Source organism: Microcaecilia unicolor, chromosome 8 (genome assembly GCF_901765095.1).
Source record: "Microcaecilia unicolor chromosome 8, aMicUni1.1, whole genome shotgun sequence".
Classification (NCBI taxonomy): Eukaryota; Metazoa; Chordata; class Amphibia; order Gymnophiona; family Siphonopidae; genus Microcaecilia; species Microcaecilia unicolor.
The window spans coordinates 100,589,561-100,609,561 of record NC_044038.1 but is presented as its reverse complement, the minus strand read 5'-3'; the positions used below and the strand labels follow the sequence as shown (position 1 = coordinate 100,609,561).

Sequence of the window (20,001 nt, the reverse complement as noted above, 5' to 3'; positions counted from 1 at the left end):
GCCTGAAGTGCACTGCATTACCCACTAAAACTGCTCCAGGGACAGGACTTGTTGCTGCTGTATAACCTTGGCACAGCAGTTCACACCGTAAGACTAATCTCACTGAAAACGTCCTTTATTTCAATAACCGCGTTTACTCACAGTTAACTGCAGATCAGAGGTTGTGCCCCACTGGCAACGAGTCTTCCTGGTACTAAGATTAGCAGTAGGTCAGAGCTGGTATAATGGTGTACAATGCCCTCGTTCAGCAACATTCAAGGTAAGAACTAAGTTCTGTAACGTGGCTAACACACGAAAGGGATCTAAAACGGACTTACAAAAATGGCCACTACCTCGTGGACTACCGGAAACAAAACAGGGCACACTCTGACCCAGTAAGCAGAGGGAAAAGCACCATGGGAGAAGAGCCTACCAACTACCAACATTGTGAGACTGTAACACAAGATAGTGAAATCACGGAGCCCAATACCCTACACCCACCACAGTGCAATGCTGATGTGACCCTGCAGTGTACCCGAGAGCCACATCTGACCCAGGGAAAGGCTGTGAGAGGATCGAACACATTCTGCTGTCATGGAGGTGGGTACGGAATTTGAGGGTGGCATAGAGGCTGAGAAATAAGGTTTTTGTAAGTGGGTTTTTTTTTGGTGGGAGGGGGTTAGTGACCACTGGGGGAGTCAGGGGAGGTGATTCCCGATTCCCTCCGGTGGTCATCTGGTCATTTAGGGCACTTTTTTGGGACCTGTTCGTGAGAAAAAAGAGTAAAAAAAAAGTGTCCTAAATTCTCGCTAAAAACGCCTTTATTTTTTCCATTATCGGCGGAGCGCGCCCATCTCTGCTCGGCCGATAACCACACCCCAGCCCCGCCTTTGCCACACCTTCGCCACGCCTCCGACACGCCCCCATCAACTTTATTCATTCCCGCAATGGTGAGCAGTTGAAGACGACCAAAATCGGCTTTCGATTATACCGATTTGGCCACCCACGGGAAACGGACACCCATCTCCCGAACATGGGCATTTTTCTCCTTTCGAAAATAAGCAGGTTAGTGTCCTAACCTTTGCAGCCAAACCTTTTAGTTTCTTTTAAACCATTTCCTTATTTTATTACAACTGCCCTTTCGAAAATTTCCTTTGCAGGTTCATCGCCTATAGTAGCTCAAACTTGATCATGTTATGATTACTGTTTCCCTGGGGGATCCAATACCACCACCTCTCACAAAAAATTGCTCCCCTCTCGTTGGTTCCTGGACCAGCTGCTCCAAGAAGCAGTCATTTATTACATCTAGAAATTTTATTTCCCTGGTACTCCCTGAAGTAACATTTATCCAATCAATATCAGGGTAATTGAAATCACCCATTATCATAGTGTTGCCCAATTTGCCAGCTTTCCTAATCTCTGTAAACATGTCTTTTTTTATTATTTAAATTCTTTATTGATTTTCAATTTCACAAGTAGAACAACTTGCATAGGAAACACAGAAGGCAATAATTACAAGAATCAATTACAATACACTTCCTTGTCTAAATTATGACAATTTTCATTCTTCCTTAGACCTCAAATATGGGAGGAGGGAGGGGCGTTAAGAAAACATGAGGAGAAAATTTTTAAACATAACTATTAATTAAATAAATCGGCTAACCTTTATTCCACAAACTATGTTAATTGGTCTGATGTTATTACACTGTGGGGGTCTGAATCCTCTTAGCTTCCACAAAAACTTTTAGCTGTGATGGATCAGAAAAAACATACTTATTTCCCTGGAAGTTAACTCTGCACTTACAGGGATATGCTAACAGGAACGATGCTCCCAAAGCTTTTACATTCTTTCTTAAATCCAAGAATTGTCTCCTTCTCTCCTGAGTTGCCTTCGCAACATCAGGGTACGTCCAGATTTTTTGTCCGCAAAACAGTTTAACAGAATTCTTGAAATATAACTTAAACACATGATTCAGATCTTTCTCAATTACAAACTGAACTAACAATGTTCCTCGGTCTGTAATCTCAGAATTCGAGTCCTCAAGAAATGCAGTTAAATTTTGAGGTTTCTGAGCCTCCCCTTGTGACAATCCTGCAGAATCTACAGATGAAACTTTCTTTTGAGGTAAATAATATATTTTTGTATAAGGAGGTAAAATTGAATCTGGCAACTGCAGGATATCCTTCAAATACATTGAAAATAGCTCATTTGCTTTCAATAAAGGAGAAATGGGAAAGTTCAAAAGTCTTAAATTCAAACATCTATTATAATTCTCCATTGACTCGATTTTCCTATGAATTATTTGTTTGTCCTTAATTAAAGCCGTCACTGAGGATTTTAAACCAGTCATTTCCTCATGTGTCTTTTGTGTTTGGGTATCCACATCATTCTTAATTTTCTCCAAAGATTGATCAAAGTCTGCCAGAATCTATCGAGCGACTGCTGCACTGGGGTCGACGCCATAGCCTTCAGCAACGCGCTTTTCGTCGCCCCTTTTCTCTTGGTATGTGGCATATTGTTGAGAAGAAAGGTTTCCAGCTACCACTCGTTTCTTCTAGCAGTACTCAGGCGGCCATCTCTGTAAACATTTCTTCATTTTTCTGTTCATTCTGTCCCGGTGGAAGGTAGTACAGCCCTACAAAAATACTCCTTCCCGTTACACATGGAATTTCTATCCATAATGATTCCATGCTGCTATCTATGTCATGTGGAATGTTTGTTTTATTTGACTCAATTCCCTCTATAACATATAGCGCAACCCCCCCCCCCTCCAATTTGATCTTCTTTATCATTGTGATACAATTTGTACCCTGTTAACACAGTGTCCCATGATTGTCCTCTTTCTACCAAGTCTCTGAGATGCCTATTATATCTACCTCATCATTTAGTGCTATATATTCTAACTCTCCGATCTTATTTTTTAGGCTTCTAGTATTTGTATATAGGCACTTTGAAAATGTGTTTTTTTCTTTTGATCTACAAGCTGTTTAGAAGTTGAAGGGGATAATGTACATCCTTTATCCTACTCTCTCATTAAGCACACCTGGCTTACTTTCAGCTTTGATGAAGCCTATTGTCACTGCAATCCTGACACCTATCTACTGGGATTCCCTAAATGTCTGGTTTCAATAGCATCTTTCAAGGATACTGTACACCGAACCCTGCACTCCTGGGTGACTGTCAGCTTCCCCCCCCCCCCCCCCCATTCTAGTTGAAAAGCTGCTGTATCTCCTTTTTAAAAGTTAGCGTCAGCAGCCTGGTTCCATCCCGGTTAAGGTGGAGCGCATCCTTTCGGAAAAGTCTCTGCCTTTCCCAGAATGTTGCCCAGTTCCTAACAAATCTAAATAAACCTCCATCCCAGCACCATCGTCTCGACCATGCATTGAGCCTTCGGAGCTCTGCCTGCCTTTTGGGTCCTGCACGTGGAATGGGGAGCATCTCTGAAAATGCTACCCTGGAGGATCTGAACATCAGCTTTCTACCTAAGAGCCTAAATATGGCTTTCAGAACCTCCCTCCCACATTTTCCTATGTAATTGGTACCTACATGTACCAACACAGCCGGTTCCTCCCCTGCACTATCTAAGATCCTATCTAAGTGACGCATGAGGTCTGCCACCTTTGCACCAGGTAGGCAAGTCACCAGTCGATCCACACGTCCACCAGCCACCCAGCTATCTATATGGGTAATGATCGAATCACCAACTACAACAGATGTCCTAACCCTTCCCGTCTAGGCAGAAGTTCTTGCAGACATATACTAAACTAGGTCCTGCTTTGCCTGCTAGAGGCTATCTGTTAATGCTATGGTACAAAATTCTAGTATTAAAACTAGGGGGAAAGAGTATGGAGATTAGTTGATAAAGTTTGCTTTTTTAATATTTTTATTCTGCATATCAATAACCTACAATTCCTCCTTTAAACCCCAAGTTAGCAGCACTCCATCTTTAATTTGCATTAACTACAAACAACTATAGCCAAAAAGAGACCCTTGTGTAAAGAAAAATACCAAGTCTCTAGCTGGTAAAAATGTTCATTCATTTACTGTATCTTGTGCCTTTTCTAGAACTAAACACCATCCATTGTATGCTTATGATGACGGTTTACAGCAGTTGTCACAATATATTGGGACTTTCAGTTTTGATTTAATGTAGATTCTTGCATTTTGGTCAGATCCATGTAAATCAGTAGAATGTAGAGCAAAGGAGACCTGCAAGATTCAAGATGAAAATGCAGTGTGTGTCCCAGATTACATTGGCACCTGCTGGGGCTGGGGAGACCCCCATTACCATACATTTGATGGCTACAACTATGAGTTCCAGGGCACTTGCACATACACCCTTGCCATGTACTGTGGGAACGACTCCACCCTTGTGCCATTCATCATTGATGAGAAGAATGACAACAGAGGGAACCAGGCTGTCTCCTATGTGCGACTGGTCAATATCTATGCATACGGCTACAAGATTTCCATCTATAAAGGGGAAGTTGGAAGAATTAGGGTGAGTCTGAGTAAACCATTCCTAGTAGGTCATTTATTGTGCATCTCATATATATTCATTAATTGAATATGACACTGAAAATATGTTTTGTTTGATTTATGCCCTTCTTAGTTCTTACATTTTGAGGACTACGTCAGGTTGAATAATGAGGGATGGATCTGAGCAAACTAAGCTAAAGTAGTATAGCCCTGGGGTCCCTGATGAGTGGTAATCAGGGGTTCTAGGTGGGGAAGACTGGCAATCCATACCCAGTATTCCTAAGGTCCTTTAGGCTTGCATTCATACCTCAGTTGTGTGTCCCTCTTATTTCCTCCACACACATTCTGCAAACACACAGTTGCTTCCATACATATCAATATCCAGGCTGGGTTGATTGTAAAAATAAAAGATAGTTTATTGAATAAAATCCTTTAAGCTCTGATCCAGATGGTCACAAGGGTGGCTAAATCTCCAAACAAATCTAGAATATAGTTCAGGGAAAACATTGTGAAACAGTGGGGAAGCTATAATGAATTCCTGGGATCCCTCAGCACTTCTTTCCTTCTCTGCTCCAATCTCTCCTCTTCTTTGATGGCCAGAAGTAGGATTTTGTTCTATGACTCCAGCCTATCTTCCTCCATTGTGTGTTTTCCTCTTCTCCTGGCTCCTCTCATCAGGGAATCTTTTGTGAGAACAGATTCCAAAGCTGTGGGCCTTCTTTCCCAAGCCTAGGCCTCCCAGGCAATAGGAACACAGTCCTTGGAGCCAAGGGACATTTCCTGAACCTTGACACTGTCTTGGAAGGGAAAAGAACTCAGTCTTCTTCAACACAGTGAGTTTTATACCCAATTTCTGAACTCCTTCCTTATAGAGAATGACATAAGAAATGTACTTCCATTTCCACTCATTGCAAATAAAAACTGTTAAGCCTGTGAAGCCACACATTAGTAGAGGGGATTATGATGCCCTTAATAGATACTAATCTCCTTCCTACTCAGCTAGGTGAGTGGCTCCTTCAACTGAGTGTCAGAGCCACTCACCTAGCTGAGTGGCTCTGACACCTAGCTGGTTTGAAGCCATATGTTTCTAGATCCAAATCTTGATACATGGAAACATAGGCTCTGTCACCGTACCTTGGATAACAATGTGAAGCCTTTGCAAGGATACAGACAGCATATTCCATCCTCTCAAGAAATTAGTCTTTCTTGCAAATCTCCTGAATACTGGTCCTGCAGCCTAGTGCTATTTTTCTCTAGGTCACAGATCCAGCTAATATCACACTGCAGAACAATCTTTACTCTCTGAAAATTGAATTGAATAGCACATTGATAGCCCGCTTAACCATTGTCATAGCTGAAGATGGGTAACAAACAGAGATGAAATACATAAAAACAATAATGACCAAAGAATAACTTTGCCTTACAAGTTAGAAATTGCAATCCAAAATCTCAGTAGCCTAAAGTGAGATAAAATCATATGCATATAATAATACTATAGGTTATAAAATTTCTTATTTTTTTTTTCTTTCTTTTTTTTTTTTTGATTTCCTTAATCTTGGAATCAAATTTCTTTAACTTGTGGACAAACGGGCTATAAAGATATATACTTATCATTTTTGTTTCCTAATGTTAAATAATGCCGATTGCATATTCACTTTAAGTGGTGATATATTGGAAAATTTAAATAAATAATTAAAAAACAAAAATTTCTTAAACAACCAGGTCTTCAAGTCATGATGAAACCTCTCATATTGTTGTGAGCGCAGATGTAAGGGTAAGGCATTCCACAGCATAGGGCCACTACCACTATACATTTTTTCCTCTAAGAAACTAAATTAAATTCTTTGGCCAATGGAAGAACAACCTTCCACTGGTTCTATGAACATAAGATGTGTACTGTGACATACTAGCAGGCTTATTTTCGAAAGAGAAGGGCGCCCGTCTTTCGACACAAATCGGAAGATGGGCGTCCTTCCAGGGTCGCCCAAATCGGCATAATCGAAAGATGATTTTGGGCGTCCTCAACTGCTTTCTGCCGCGGGGATGACCAAAGTTCACGGGGGCGTGTCAGAAGCATAGCGAAGGCGGGACTGGGGCATGCTTAACACATGGGCATCCTCAGCCAATAATGGAAAAAAGAAGGGCGTCCCTGACAAGCACTTGGCCGACTTTACTTGGTCCATTTTTTCTTGCGACCAACTCAAAAAGGTGCCCGAACTGACCAGATGACCACTGAAGGGAATCGAGGATGACCTCCCCTTACTCCCCCAGTGGTCACTAACCCCCTCCCACCCTCAAAAAAACCTTTAATAATATTTTTTGCCAGCCTCTATGCCAGCCTCAAATGTCATACCCAGCTCCCTGATAGCAGTATGCAGGTCCCTGGAGCAGTTTTAGTGGGTGAAGTGCACTTCAGGCAGGCGGACCCAAGCCCATCCCCCTTACCTGTTACACTTGTGGTGGTAAATGTGAGCCCTTCAAAACCCACCAGAAACCCACTGTACCCATATCTAGGTGCCCCCCTTCACCCCTTAGGGCTATGGTAGTGTTGTATAGTTGTGGGGAGTGGGTTTGGGGGGGGGGCTCAGCACCCAAGGTAAGGGAGCTATGCAACTGGAAGCAATTTGTGAAGTCCACTGCAGTGCCCCCTAGGGTGCCCGGGTTGGTGTCCTGGCATGTGAGGGGGACAAGTGCACTATGAATGTTGGCTCCTCCCACGACTAAATGGCTTGGATTTGGTCATTTCTGAGATTGGCGTCCTCGGTTTCCATTATCGCTGAAAACCGGGGACTACCATCTCTAATGTCGACCTAAATGTCGAGATGAGATTTGGGCGTTCCCGACCGTATTATCAAAACGAAAGATGGACGCCCATTTGTTTCGATAATACGGGTTTCCTCGCCCCTTCCCGAGGACGTCCTGCTAGGACGCCCTCAGGAAAACTTGGGTGCCCCATTCGATTATGCTCCTCCATGTCAGCCAATGAGCCATATACAATGGGGCTATTCTATGGAGAACTTTAAAAACTGATAGATTTCACTCTAATTAACAGAGAATAATTATCCACGTCATTAAAATCACCATTTAATAGGCACCAATATTGATAGCCTCAGCAGAGGAATGATTTATCCTCTCACTTTTGTAGGTGATAGCATATATTGCTCAGATAATGTGTTTGGGATGGATGAAAGAAAAAAAGAGAGAAATATAAGGACGTCAGCCTTGCTATTGTCCACCCTATATTTGTGTTGTGGATAAATGCAGCACTTCAGTTCCAGTGTGTTGATCTGTCACGTTTCACAAAGACTAGATTCACATTAAAAAAAAAAATTTTAAAGGCCATATAAATTTAAGTATAACCATTACCAAAATGGAAGTTGAGTATGTTGATGTGACCCACAAAGGGGAGTGTGGGGGATAATTCTATATAGTAGATGGTAACATTTAGACACAATTAGCATGTGTAAATTTTTAGTATACTAGCATATATATGCATGTGTGCACATGCATGCATATGTGTGCACATACATGCATATATGCCACACTTGTGCTTGGTGCTATTCTGTAAATATGCATATATCTTACACTCCATGTATTCTACAGGTGGGCATACATATAGGTGGAGACTGGGCGGGAATTGTAAGTTTTTCATGTATCACCACACTTACACCAGACTCAAAGTTCATATGTGCGTATTTACACTGTTCAGCTAGCATTCTATTAAGGAAACTAAAGACACACATTACATATACAGATTAGGCTCCTACCAGGTGCCCAGATATTCTGATATATATATATATATATATATATATATATATATATATATATATATATATATATATATATATATATATATAATGCAAATTCCCACATTTATGAGTAGTCTTCAGTTCTCCAGCTCAAGACTATGACTAGCAGGGATCCAGGTACTCACAAGAGGAGGGAGGAGGATTACATGAAACCAGGAGTGCCTAACATCACCAGCTAAGGAATGGAAGAAACATATTTCTAATCTGGCTGAGGAATTAAGATGGAGGTCAAATTAATTATTCAGGATTTTATGTTGGGCTTATTATCTAATCCAGCTATCATGAATGAAGCCATTTTGAGTGCTCATGATGTCTTTGGTGACATATGCTATGTTTGCTGGGATGAGTGTTTGACTTTCCTATTTTTATACTTTCGTTTCTTTCATTTATATTTTACTCTGTACACCTCTTTGCCCTACTTATTAGTTAAAATGGTATATATAGCAAGTCTCAAAAGAATGAATAAATAAATAAATAAATGTCTCAGACTAACATAAAATGAAAGAAATAGCACTTTGCTAACTCCGCTGTGCAAGCAGTATATGATGAACTCCTCCATTCTGTCTTCCTAGTTAAATGACATCATCACCAATCTGCCAGTCACTGTGGAAGATGGTAAAATAGAGCTCTTTCAGAGTGGTCTCAATGCTGTGTTGCAAACTAAATTTGGTCTGAAGGTGAACTATGACTGGAACTGGAACCTGCTTGTGAATGTCCCCAGCAGCTATTATGGAAACATGTGTGGCTTATGTGGAGACTTCAACCAAAATCCTAACGATGACCAAAAAATACCAAATGGTACCATAGTGTCTTCTCTAGTGGAATGGGCTGGGAGCTGGAGAGTTGATGACCAGGATCTATACTGCTGGAATGTGTGTCCTGGAAATTGTCCAGCCTGTGATGAAAGCAAGAAAGAACTGTATGAAAGCGAGCAGTACTGTGGTTTAATCAACAAAGCCATGAATGGTGCTTTTCGTGAATGCTATGACATTGTCAACCCCAAGCACTTCTTTGACAGTTGTGTATTTGATGTCTGTACAAATGAAGGTGCCAAGCAGATACTATGTCAAGCACTGAATGCCTATGCAGCAGCCTGCAGGAAAGGAGGTGCCAAAATCTATGACTGGAGAACACCAGCTGGATGTGGTAAATATGTGCCCATTTCATTTAAGGTGTCACAGACTACATGTGAACTATACTGAAAGTGGCAAAAGCTAAATAGTTTCCTAGATTTGGCATCATAGGTTGATAGATGTAGGAGGTCATCATTGTAGGCTTATGTAACCTTTGCACAAATAAGCAGCAAGTTTAAATTGTGTAAGCGGCAAAACATGTCTAATTAGTGATTTTAGAAAAGCCGCTATGTATGTTTGTGTCATGCAGAGTTTTCATAGGAACATATTACTATCTAACATAGGAGATAGTATATACATCTGCTTCATAAAATCTAGATGCCAGACTATGCACCTTAGGGCCAATATTCAGACCATGGGAGTTAGCCGGGCTGCCTCCTGCAGTTGGTGCCTAGCCGGGATATTCAATGCCGGGTTGTTTCCAGTGGCTGACATTGAATATCTGGGTGTTTTTTTGACTGGTTTCAACTTAATTGACAAAGTCGATATTCAGTGCTGGCTGTTTAAGTTGAAACTGGCCAAAGATAGACCTGCTATTTCGCTGGCCTAATTTAGCTGCCAAACTTAGCCAACAGTATGCTGAATATTGGCGGATAGCCAGTTATATCACATGATATAACCGGCTATCCGCTAATCATTAACCAGCAATATTCAGCGAGAGATAGCCAGCTATCTCCCACTGAATATCGCCAGATAGCCGGTCAAGTGCATTTAACCAGCCAGGAGCCGCTCCTGGCCAGTTAATTGGTTTAAAATATTGACCCACTTCTCTGAACCTTGCACTACTGCCATGAATATGTTGTTACATCTTCACAAGCTTACGTGGGATATCCATGAGTATATATAGGGGTTACACACAGTGCTCAGGTTTTAAAATGTTAAGAATAGCAGCTCCAGGGCCGTACCTAGGGTCTCTGGTGCCCCCCTGCAGACTATCAGTTGGCGCCCCCCCCCCCCTCCGTCTAGCAGAGCAGGAACAGAAGGGCGCAGGCAAGTAAGCCTGACCTCAGGAAAAAATAGCACTGTATGTATCCCTCATTGATAAGTCTCTGACTCTAAAGTTTAGCAATTTCATTAAAGCAAAATGTATTTTCATAACACTTCAAAAATTTCCAACTCAAAATAGGAATGCTAATTCAAAATGAGAGCAAAATCCTCTTAGTTTCCAAAGATTCTTTTTCTAATCTCCTTTGCACCAAAGGATATAATTCAGATCAAACATTTATCTCTGATCAACTATCTCAGATCAAATATTTATTTCAGATCAAATATTAAGGTTTCCTTGCTTACAGTCACTTAAATCTACCTAGCCTTTATATAGCTTATAGGATTTAAACACTCTTAAACTGAAATTCACCCTTTTCTATTCTTCATAAACTTCAAGTAATCCTGAAATATTCAGATCCTTTTCTCACTAGAGAAACCTCAAACTTCAATCTCCACCAACCTCTTTTCATTCATATTTTCTCATTTACCACATAATCAGGCACTCTTTTATAATTTCAGTCAACACACACAGGAACTCACAGCTGCATGTCTCTCTTGATCAAACCGACGGTCAGTTGCTGTCTCACTCTGTTCCCTTCCTGGCAGATTTCTAACAGAAGCTGATCATCCAATCAGAGAGCTCTATTTGAATGCAGATTAACATACAGACACTGTAATGGGAATTTTTAGTCAAAAACACTAGATAAACCCTTTGTTTTTTGATCAAACTTCACACTTTTGATCAGAGCCATGACCTAACATTAAGGCTGTAAACATTACATCATTTTTTATCCATAAATATGCAAATGAGAACCTCCCAAAAACAGACTAATTTGCATATGATTTAAACAAATCTGAGCATATGACAACCAAGTACAGACTCCCAGCACCTGACTTCTGCAATTAGATTTAATGCAAATACTTTTAAAACTTATTTTTAGCACTTTAAAAATTTCAGGTTCTCTTTAATTTGAATGCTGTTCAAGCTCTGAAGCTCACCCTGAGTGAGGAGTTATCACCAAACCAAAGCATATATAGCAATCTGGTTACATTTTCTCAAATAACTTGAAGAGCCTGCCTGCCTCAGTGAATGCTGCTGTGTTGCTTTCACTTCCGAAAAGAAGGGCAGGGGAGATAGGAGAATTGCAACTTCAGGTAAAAGGTTTTGCAAGTGAGAGGAAGGCAGGGACGGCAGGGCAGCAGAGCCCCTCGAAGGCGCTTACCCTACTTACCGCATTGGCACGGCCCTGAGCAGCTCCCTTCCAGTGCTTCAAGAGGCCTTCTGGGTATTCTCACAATCAAGCAAGCAAACAAACCACAATTCAAGTCAGAAGTTTTATTCAAAATATCTGGATATTTTGAATTAAACTTCTGGCTTGAACTACCAGAATCCATTGGATGTTTTGTTTTCACATCATCTTTTCTGTCACCTTCGCTGTGGATTGCTTGCTTGTCTGACATGTGAGAAGGTTTTTTGTTCTTCTGTTCTTGTCTTTTCTCACAATCAGTCAGGGGCAGCACTGACAGTGTGTGCTACTCAGTGGCGTAGGGAGGGGGGGCGGGAGGGGCGGTCTGCCCCGGGTGCACGCGCTCGGGGGGTGCCAGCCCCGCTGGTTCCCTGCTCTCTCTGCCCCGGAACAGGTTACTTCCTGTTCCGGGGCAGAGAGAGCAGGGAACCAGCGGGGCTGACGCAGCGCCAAGTGACGTGCACTCAGGACGGATCGGCCCTCCTGCAGGTAACAATGCGGTCCGGGGAGGGGGTCGCGCCCCGGGGGGGTCATGCCGTGCTGCACCCAGGGGGGGGGGGGTGCGCAGCGGCGACCCACCCCGGGTGCCGTTAGCCCTCGCTACGGCACTGGTGCTACTTACTGCTTTTGTCTATTGTGGTGTACAAGGGGCTCTGAGAAGAGAAGACTGGACAGCAAGAAGTTGATAAGAATAATGATTTTGTTTTTAAATTCTGTTAACAAGGATAATTGTGTTCCCTCTTGCTTCCCTATAGGACTGAGTCCTAGTAATATAAAGATATTGTCTAAATCCACGTTAATAAGTGGCTGGGTGATATTCAGTCTTTGGTAGGCAGTGGTTTTAAAGCTGCTGACTTCCGCAGGCTGAATTAGACCTAGATATATACTGAACCATGTCCAGGCACCAGCATGCAAGTTATGCAGATGCTGGCCAGTGCTGTATCTGTATACATAACTGGGTAAAGATAGGACTGCTTTTTAGTGTGGCCCTATCTGCCTGGTTAGGTCTGTGTGCACTGGAACTAAATATTGCCAGAGTGTGCATATCTTCAGGCTCCTCCCTGACTCTGCCCACAGACCTCCCCAGCTCTAACCAAACAATGCCACAATGGTTAGAATATCCCCTCCTAGCCTGTCCATCAGGATTTAAGTGGGCAGTCATGCTTAAAGCCCTTTTGAATGTCTAGCCATGGATTTTCAACCACCTAAAGTATGCATATCCTTTTAAGATGGTTTATGTTTTTAGTTGCCTTAGTTTGTAACCATGCTTAATTATAGTCAAATACTCTACAGCATGATTACCTATAGAGTCCTGAAATTGCACAACTCAAGTTACTTTCTAAGTTGTCATGTCAACTTTTATGTTACAGCTCTTCCTTGCCCCGAGAACAGTCACTATGAATCCTGTGGAAATGCGTGCCCTGCAAGCTGCTCAGACAGAGCAACTCCCAGCAAATGTAAACTGCCCTGTGTGGAGACCTGCCAGTGTAACAAAGGATATGTCCTCAGTGGTGATAAATGTACCCCTTTAGGAAACTGTGGCTGTACCTACAATGGTCTTTATTATAAACCTAATGAGGGATTCTGGTCTGATAATAGTTGTCATATGTACTGCACATGTGACCCAGTCCTGGGCATAGTAGTGTGTAAGAGAGACAAATGCAAAGCCAAAGAGAGATGTGCAGTGCAGAATGGAATCCTTGACTGCTATCCAATCAGCCATTCCACCTGTATTGCTTCTGGAGACCCTCACTACACAACCTTCGATGGGCAGAGATATGATTTCCAGGGCACCTGCATCTATCAGCTGGTTGGAATGTGTTCTAATGACCTAACACTTACCACCTTCACTGTAAAGGTGCAGAACAATCTTCGAGGTAACAGAGCTGTGGCCTTCACCAAAGTGGTGACACTGGAAGCCTACAATCTGACGATTAGTGCCAGCAGTGACTACCCTCGCCAGATTCAGGTACTATATGTATAGTTTGCAGATATAATACATTATACATGGCATATAACATAAACTAAGTTTTGTCTGGTATCACCAGAGAATTTGAAATTCAATCCGCAGTTTAGGAATTATCTAGGTATTATTAGTAGTAGTAGTTCTGTAGTGCTATCAGGCATACTCAGTGCTTTAGTTTACAATCCAATAAAAACTTACAAACAAGTAATCCAGATCAAACATAGCTGATAGAGTTCTTTGAATTAAAATAGTAGGGGAAGCTACGAGGGGTGAGGCCTTTTGAGAGAGCTAGAATTGTGGGTTGAGGCCAAAAAATCTAAGGCTTGCCATACCTAATGAGGTGAATAAGCAGGAAAATCTTTGTACCCTAGAAACAATCTATATCAGAAGAGCAGAACAAAGAATTCATGAGAGAGGGACCCTAACTAATAAAGATCATTAGCAATTTATAAATCACTGTCTTCACTGAAACCAAAACTTAGAATTACAGGAAACAAACAATAGTGGTTTATGGTTTACTTTCAGGCTTTTTTTTTTCAAAATATTTTATTGGTTTTCAATATATAACAGTAACATGGAGAAAACATTATGGGAAGAGACATCAGAAAGAGATACAAAAGGGAGAGAGAGAAAAAGAAGAAGAAAAAACAAACAAACACCCGGTGTCCAATTTGTAAATCTGGTGTTTTGAGGTAGAATTAGTTCTGAGTAGCGTGAAGGTAATTTTCCAGAGAAGACCAGACTTTTTTTGTGGAAATTGTCGCTCGAGACTTCCCTGCCATGGCGAACTCGAATTTCTGGTGTTGCAGGACTGTATTCCACCAAAAATGAACATTCAATAGCTGTGCAGACTTCCAGTTCTGCAGAATTTGTCTTTGAGCTGTAGTAAGGAGAATGTCTAACAACTTTGCTTGGGGCTTTGTCAGTTCAAAAGATTGAGATGCTGATTTGAAGATGACGATGGAATAAGACAGTTCGGCCACTGCAGGTAGGATCTTTTGGATAACGATCCAAACTTCCTTCCAGAAAGCATGAATTATTTGACATTCATACAGCATATGTAGGAAAGTGTCCACATGTTGTGAGCAATGCCAACATTTGTCTGATGAATTTAGACCAACAGCAGCAAGGTTCCGTGGAGTCCAGATTGCTTTGTGATACAGAAATAACATTGATTGCATAGTTGCTGCAGAGGAAAGAGGCTTCATTACTTTTGACCAAAAATGATACCACTTTTCTTCACTCAAAACACAGCCAGTATCTAGCTGCCAATTTTTTTGAAGGACTGTATTATAATTATATGCAACATTAATCAAAATTTTATAGATAGAAGAAGTGGTATGACCTTTAAAAACCATTGCCTGTGCATTAGAGAATAGAGAAGGCCTTTGAGATGATAATGATACTGATTTAGTGAATGCCTTGATACTACTAGAAAGTTGTAGCCATTGAAAGTATTCAGACTCAGGTAGAGAGAATTTAGTTGCCAGTTCCGAAAAGGCTTATTTTTGAAAGAGAAGGGCGCCCATCTTTCGACACAAATCGGAAGATGGGCGTCCTTCTCTCAGGGTCGCCCAAATCGGCATAATCGAAAGCCGATTTTGGGCGTCCCCAACTGCTTCCCGTCAAGGGGATGACCAAAGTTCCCAGGGGTGTGTCGGAGGCGTAGCGAAGGCGGGACTGGGGTGTGCCTAACAGATGGGCGTCTTCGAGCGATAATGGAAAAAAGAAGGGCGTTCCTGACGAACACTTGGCCGACTTTACTTGGTCCATTTTTTCTTACAACCAAGCCTCAAAAAGGTGCCCGAATTGAGCAGATGACCTCCGGAGGGAATCGTGGATGACCTCCCCTGACTCCCCCTTCCACCCTGAAAAAAACAACTTTAAAAACTTTTTTGCCAGCCTCAAATAACATACTCAGGTCCATCGAAGCAGTATGCAGGTCCCTGGGGGGGGGGGGGGGGGGGGGGGGGGGAGGTGTGTGTGTGTCATCGGAGGCATAGCGAAGGCATGGACGTCCGTCTTTCAAACATTTTGGAAGTCCTGAACTGCCCCCCACCCCACAGAGACGGCCAAATTTCAAGGGAGTGGAGTGGAGTGGAGGAGTGGCCTAGTGCAGTGACGTTCCTAGGCTGGCTGACACCCGGGGCGGATTGCCGATGCGCCCCCCCCCCCCCCGGCAAAATTACACCCCCCCCCCGGGTGCAGCGCGACCCCCCCGGGTGCGTTTTTACCTGCTCGGGGGGGGGGAGGTGCCACCCACCAGTCGGCTCCGAGTCTGCTCGTTCCCTGTTGCTCCCTCTGCCCCAGAACAGGAAGTAACCTGTTCCGCGCAAAGGGAGCAGCGGGGAGGGAATGAGCGGACTCGGCCAACAGGCGCACGGCACCCCCCAGCGGCATGCACCCGGGGCAGACCGCCTCCACCGCCCCCCCCCCCCCCTTGGTACGCCACTGGCCTAGTGGTCTTGCAATCCAGAGGTGGCCAGTTCAAATCCCACTGCTGCTACTTGTGATCCAAAATCCAAGTAAACAAATAAAGGGGGGCGTTGGAGGCATAGCAAAGGCATGGACATCCTTCTCACAGAAACATCCACATTTTGGACATCCTCAACTGCCTGTCGCAAGGACAGAGACATAGCCCCTAACACTTGGACGTCCTTCACTCATACTAAAAATAAATAAAGACATCCCTGATGAGCACTTGGACGTTTTCACCTGGACTTGCGTTTTTTTAACGTTGTAGATGGCTATTATACACGTAGCTTGTCTGCGTGTATGAAGCCGTCTTTGGCATGCGCAGAGCAGCCACACATAACACTTGGCATTTCCTTCCCTAGGAAGAGGAGTGTGGTAGCCGTGTTAGTCCACTCTTAAGGTTATCAATAGAAATCAAACAAAATAAAACATGGAAAAGAAAATAAGATGATACCTTTTTTATTGGACATAACTTAATACATTTCTTGATTAGCTTTCGAAGGTTGCCCTTCTTCCTCAGATCGGAAATAAGCAAATGTGCTAGCTGACAGTGTATATAAGTGAAAACATTCAAGCATTACTATGACAGTCTGACAGGGTGGGAGGATGGGGGTGGGTAGGAGGTATGCATGGGGACATCAAAGCATATCATTGATATTCTAACAGGATGGGTGTGGATAAGTGAGGGGTGGGGTGATCAACAGAGAAATACAGCTTTATGGTTTATAATGGGCTAGGAACCCCAGATCCTTGTTAAGTCCTTGAAAGTCATAGTAATGCTTGAATGTTTTCACTTATATACACTGTCAGCTAGCACATTTGCGCCCCGTTCGATTATGCCCCTCCACATTTGATATACCGCCTTTCCTTAAATAATAACAAGGTAGTGTACAATAAAATCTTATCAGAGCATTAAGAGAAAGACATTTATTTTTTAAAGGAAAGCCAAGAGAAGGAAAGGGAATAAACATAATACATAAATGGAATTCTCAAACATACAGTGTAATATATAAAATCATAAAAGATCATGGATTCCATCCCACACAACAAACAGAAATATACACATGCAAATTCAACAAATGACAACAGCCTATCTCAGGATAAACAAAAAAGTTGTAATAATTTCATGGAATGCCAAAAGGTCATCAGTATTCCTATTTTTTTTTGCTCATGCAACAAAGAACAAACATATGTCATCAGGGCATTTCCAAGAAAGGAGTAAAAGTTACATATCTATCTATATATATAAAAGGCAACCCCAACGTTCTGAAGCCTCCACGGAAGTTGAGGCGCCCGAGATATCCGGTGTGCCCTGGAGTGTCTGCACCACCCTCGCGTCAAAACGTCATGACTTGTCAAAACGTCATGACGTCGAGGGCGGAGCTATTGACACTCGAGGGCCGAAACGGCCCACAGCGAACAAGGCAGCAAGTAGCTTCGAGGGACGGAGGGAGGGCGAACAAGGCAAGTAGCTTCGAGGGACGGAGGGAGGGGGCCCCTTGCTAGCGCCCGTTTCATTCCGCTCAGAAACGGGCATTTTTTCCTAGTGAGCTAATATAATTAAGTACAAACACAACAGTGAAACCTGGCTGTAGTTCAGTTCCCAACGAGACCCCTGTTTGCCAGGCACCTGTCTCCATTGCATGATAGTTTCTATGTTTTCTACCCCCTGTACAGCCATTCTCCCACACACATATATTCTTCCACCTCTCATACAAACCAAGATCCTCCTGGAATTAGGTTGGATCTCTGAGCACATAAACTAACAATTCAAGGAGATATATAACAGGTTTGAATATTACTACTACTACTACTACTATTTAGCACTTCTATAGCACTACAAGGCGTATGCAGCGCTGCACAAACATATTATTATGCTACTATATAAGGAGCAACAATTTCCAAAGACTTTTGCCACAGCTTTTTATAACATTGCTTCTCTTTCTTGTGGCTGTCTGCTATTGAACAGATTTTATGGTGTGCAGTTTACTGTGTGCATTGAATCCAATATTGCCAAGACTGTGCTTCTTCCACAGTCCAATATTTCAAAACTGCCTTTTTAACCAGCAGCATTGAAATGTATATAAGCTGATGTTCTGTTCTAAAAATGTTTGTTGGTCTCCAAATTACAGGCCTCTATAATGCCAGTCCATTAATGCTATATAGGAAGGAGTGTACTAATGACATTTCTGAAGTTTGCATTTAAGACATTCCTCTCCCTCCCCTCCCCCCCCCCCCCCCCCCCCCCCCCCAGCTCTCAATAAGATATTCCCTATAGGGATTTGGAGGTGCTGCAGTTCTGTGATTCCTGGATTGCTGGGAGGCTGCTGGAGTCAGGCTAAGAGACCAGGGTTGGGTTGCGTGGCACCTTGTTTATTTCCGGGTGGAGAAAGAGAATAGGTTGAAAGCAGGGAAAACGGTTTCCCTGTGCTGGCGAATGACATCATCACGAGTGTGCATCAGTGACGTTATTCGAGCTGCACATGCGTGGGGACAACTGAAGGCCCAAGGGCTCATGGGAAATGAGTGCTGTTAAGCAGCAGTGGAGAAGTCTGGAAGGGCCCCAAAGTTGTTGGGACTCGAAGTTTGAGCAGGAGTGGAGCAGGCCTAAAACGCTGTGTGCGCATGTGTATAAGAGGCATGGTGGTGGCGGGAGTTAACCTGAGGGTGTCTGCACATGCCTGTAGAGACGGCTCATGGCAGAGCCATGCAGTGGTCGTGTGCCAGGTAAATATAAGTATATAATTTATTTCCTTGGAAGAAGAAAATATGTGGGTAATAAAGAAATGGAAGTATACTGTATTTCATTTAATTCAGGACAGTTTGGGAAGGAGCGAAGCTGTGTTTTGTTGTTTTTTTGCTGTCTGGGTTTCATGACATGGGTGGGGGGGAGGTCCTGAGACAGTAGTGACAGACTCTTGAGAGTTCTAAACTGCTGAGTTGGGTAGTTGGGAGGGAAACATTGCAGAAGGAGGATGTGTTTTGTACTGTGTGAAAAAAATATATATATATTTTTACCATAGGCGTAGTTTGACTGTTTCATTTGGGGGGGGGGGGGGCAAAGGAAAGGGCGGGGCATATAGCATATTCATTTGCATATATGTATATGCAAATTATGCTAATATGGAGGAAGGAAGGGAGCGAGAGCTGGCTTTTTTGGGAATAACCAGTGTTCGTTTGCCGATGGATAGCCACTGAATCGGAGAGGCAGCGGGTTTGGTGGCAGGCAGTGGTGTGCTGGTAAATGTTTAACAACAGGCTCTCCCCCCGGGTCCCCCTCTGCACACCCCCCCCCCCCAAATTGCAGAGCTGGCTATAGCCGGGGAGAGAGCCTGTGGGGGGGGGGGGGGTATAAATAAGTAAATATAAACTTTTAATGTTGAGCACCTGATTCTCAAAGTGAACATATTCCAAACACTATAATGAAAATAAAATGATTTTTTTTTCTACCTTTGTTGTCTGGTGACTGTTTTTCTGATCATGCTGGTCCAGTACCTGATTCTGCTGCTATCTGTCCTCTTACCTCCGTTTCCAGGGCTTCCTTTCCATTTATTTCTTTCCTTTCCTCCTTTCTTCTTCATCTCTGGTCCTCAGCTTCTGACTATTTTCTTCATCCATGTGCAGTTTTTCTCCTGTGTTCCTTTTCCCTAATCTCACCTCCTTCCTCACTCTTCCCTCCCCTCCATCCATGTCCAGCATTTCTTTTCTCTCCCCTGCCCTCCATACACCCATGTCCAGCGACCCTTCTCTCCCTTTGCCCTGCAAGCACCCATACCCAGCGACCCTCCTTTCCCCTGCCCCCATGCCCAGTGGCCCTCCTTTCCCCTGCCCTCCATCCACCCATGTCCAGCAGTGACCCTCCTCTCCCCTGCCCCCATGCCCAGTGACCCTCCTCTCCCCTGTCCCCATACCCAGTGGCCCTCCT

The 20,001-nt window shown here is 43.2% G+C and overlaps 1 protein-coding gene across 1 annotated transcript in view; it reads left to right on the top strand.

The window, feature by feature from the left end:
* Nucleotides 1-20,001, top strand: part of LOC115476807 (IgGFc-binding protein-like) — a 388,452-nt gene that overhangs the window by 137,506 nt on the left and 230,945 nt on the right. Inside the window, exons 11-13 of the mRNA XM_030213382.1 lie at nt 4,153-4,481; nt 8,841-9,414; nt 13,006-13,604. Of these exons, the coding sequence (XP_030069242.1) occupies nt 4,153-4,481; nt 8,841-9,414; nt 13,006-13,604 (1,502 nt within the window). The remainder of the gene's footprint in view (nt 1-4,152; nt 4,482-8,840; nt 9,415-13,005; nt 13,605-20,001) is intronic.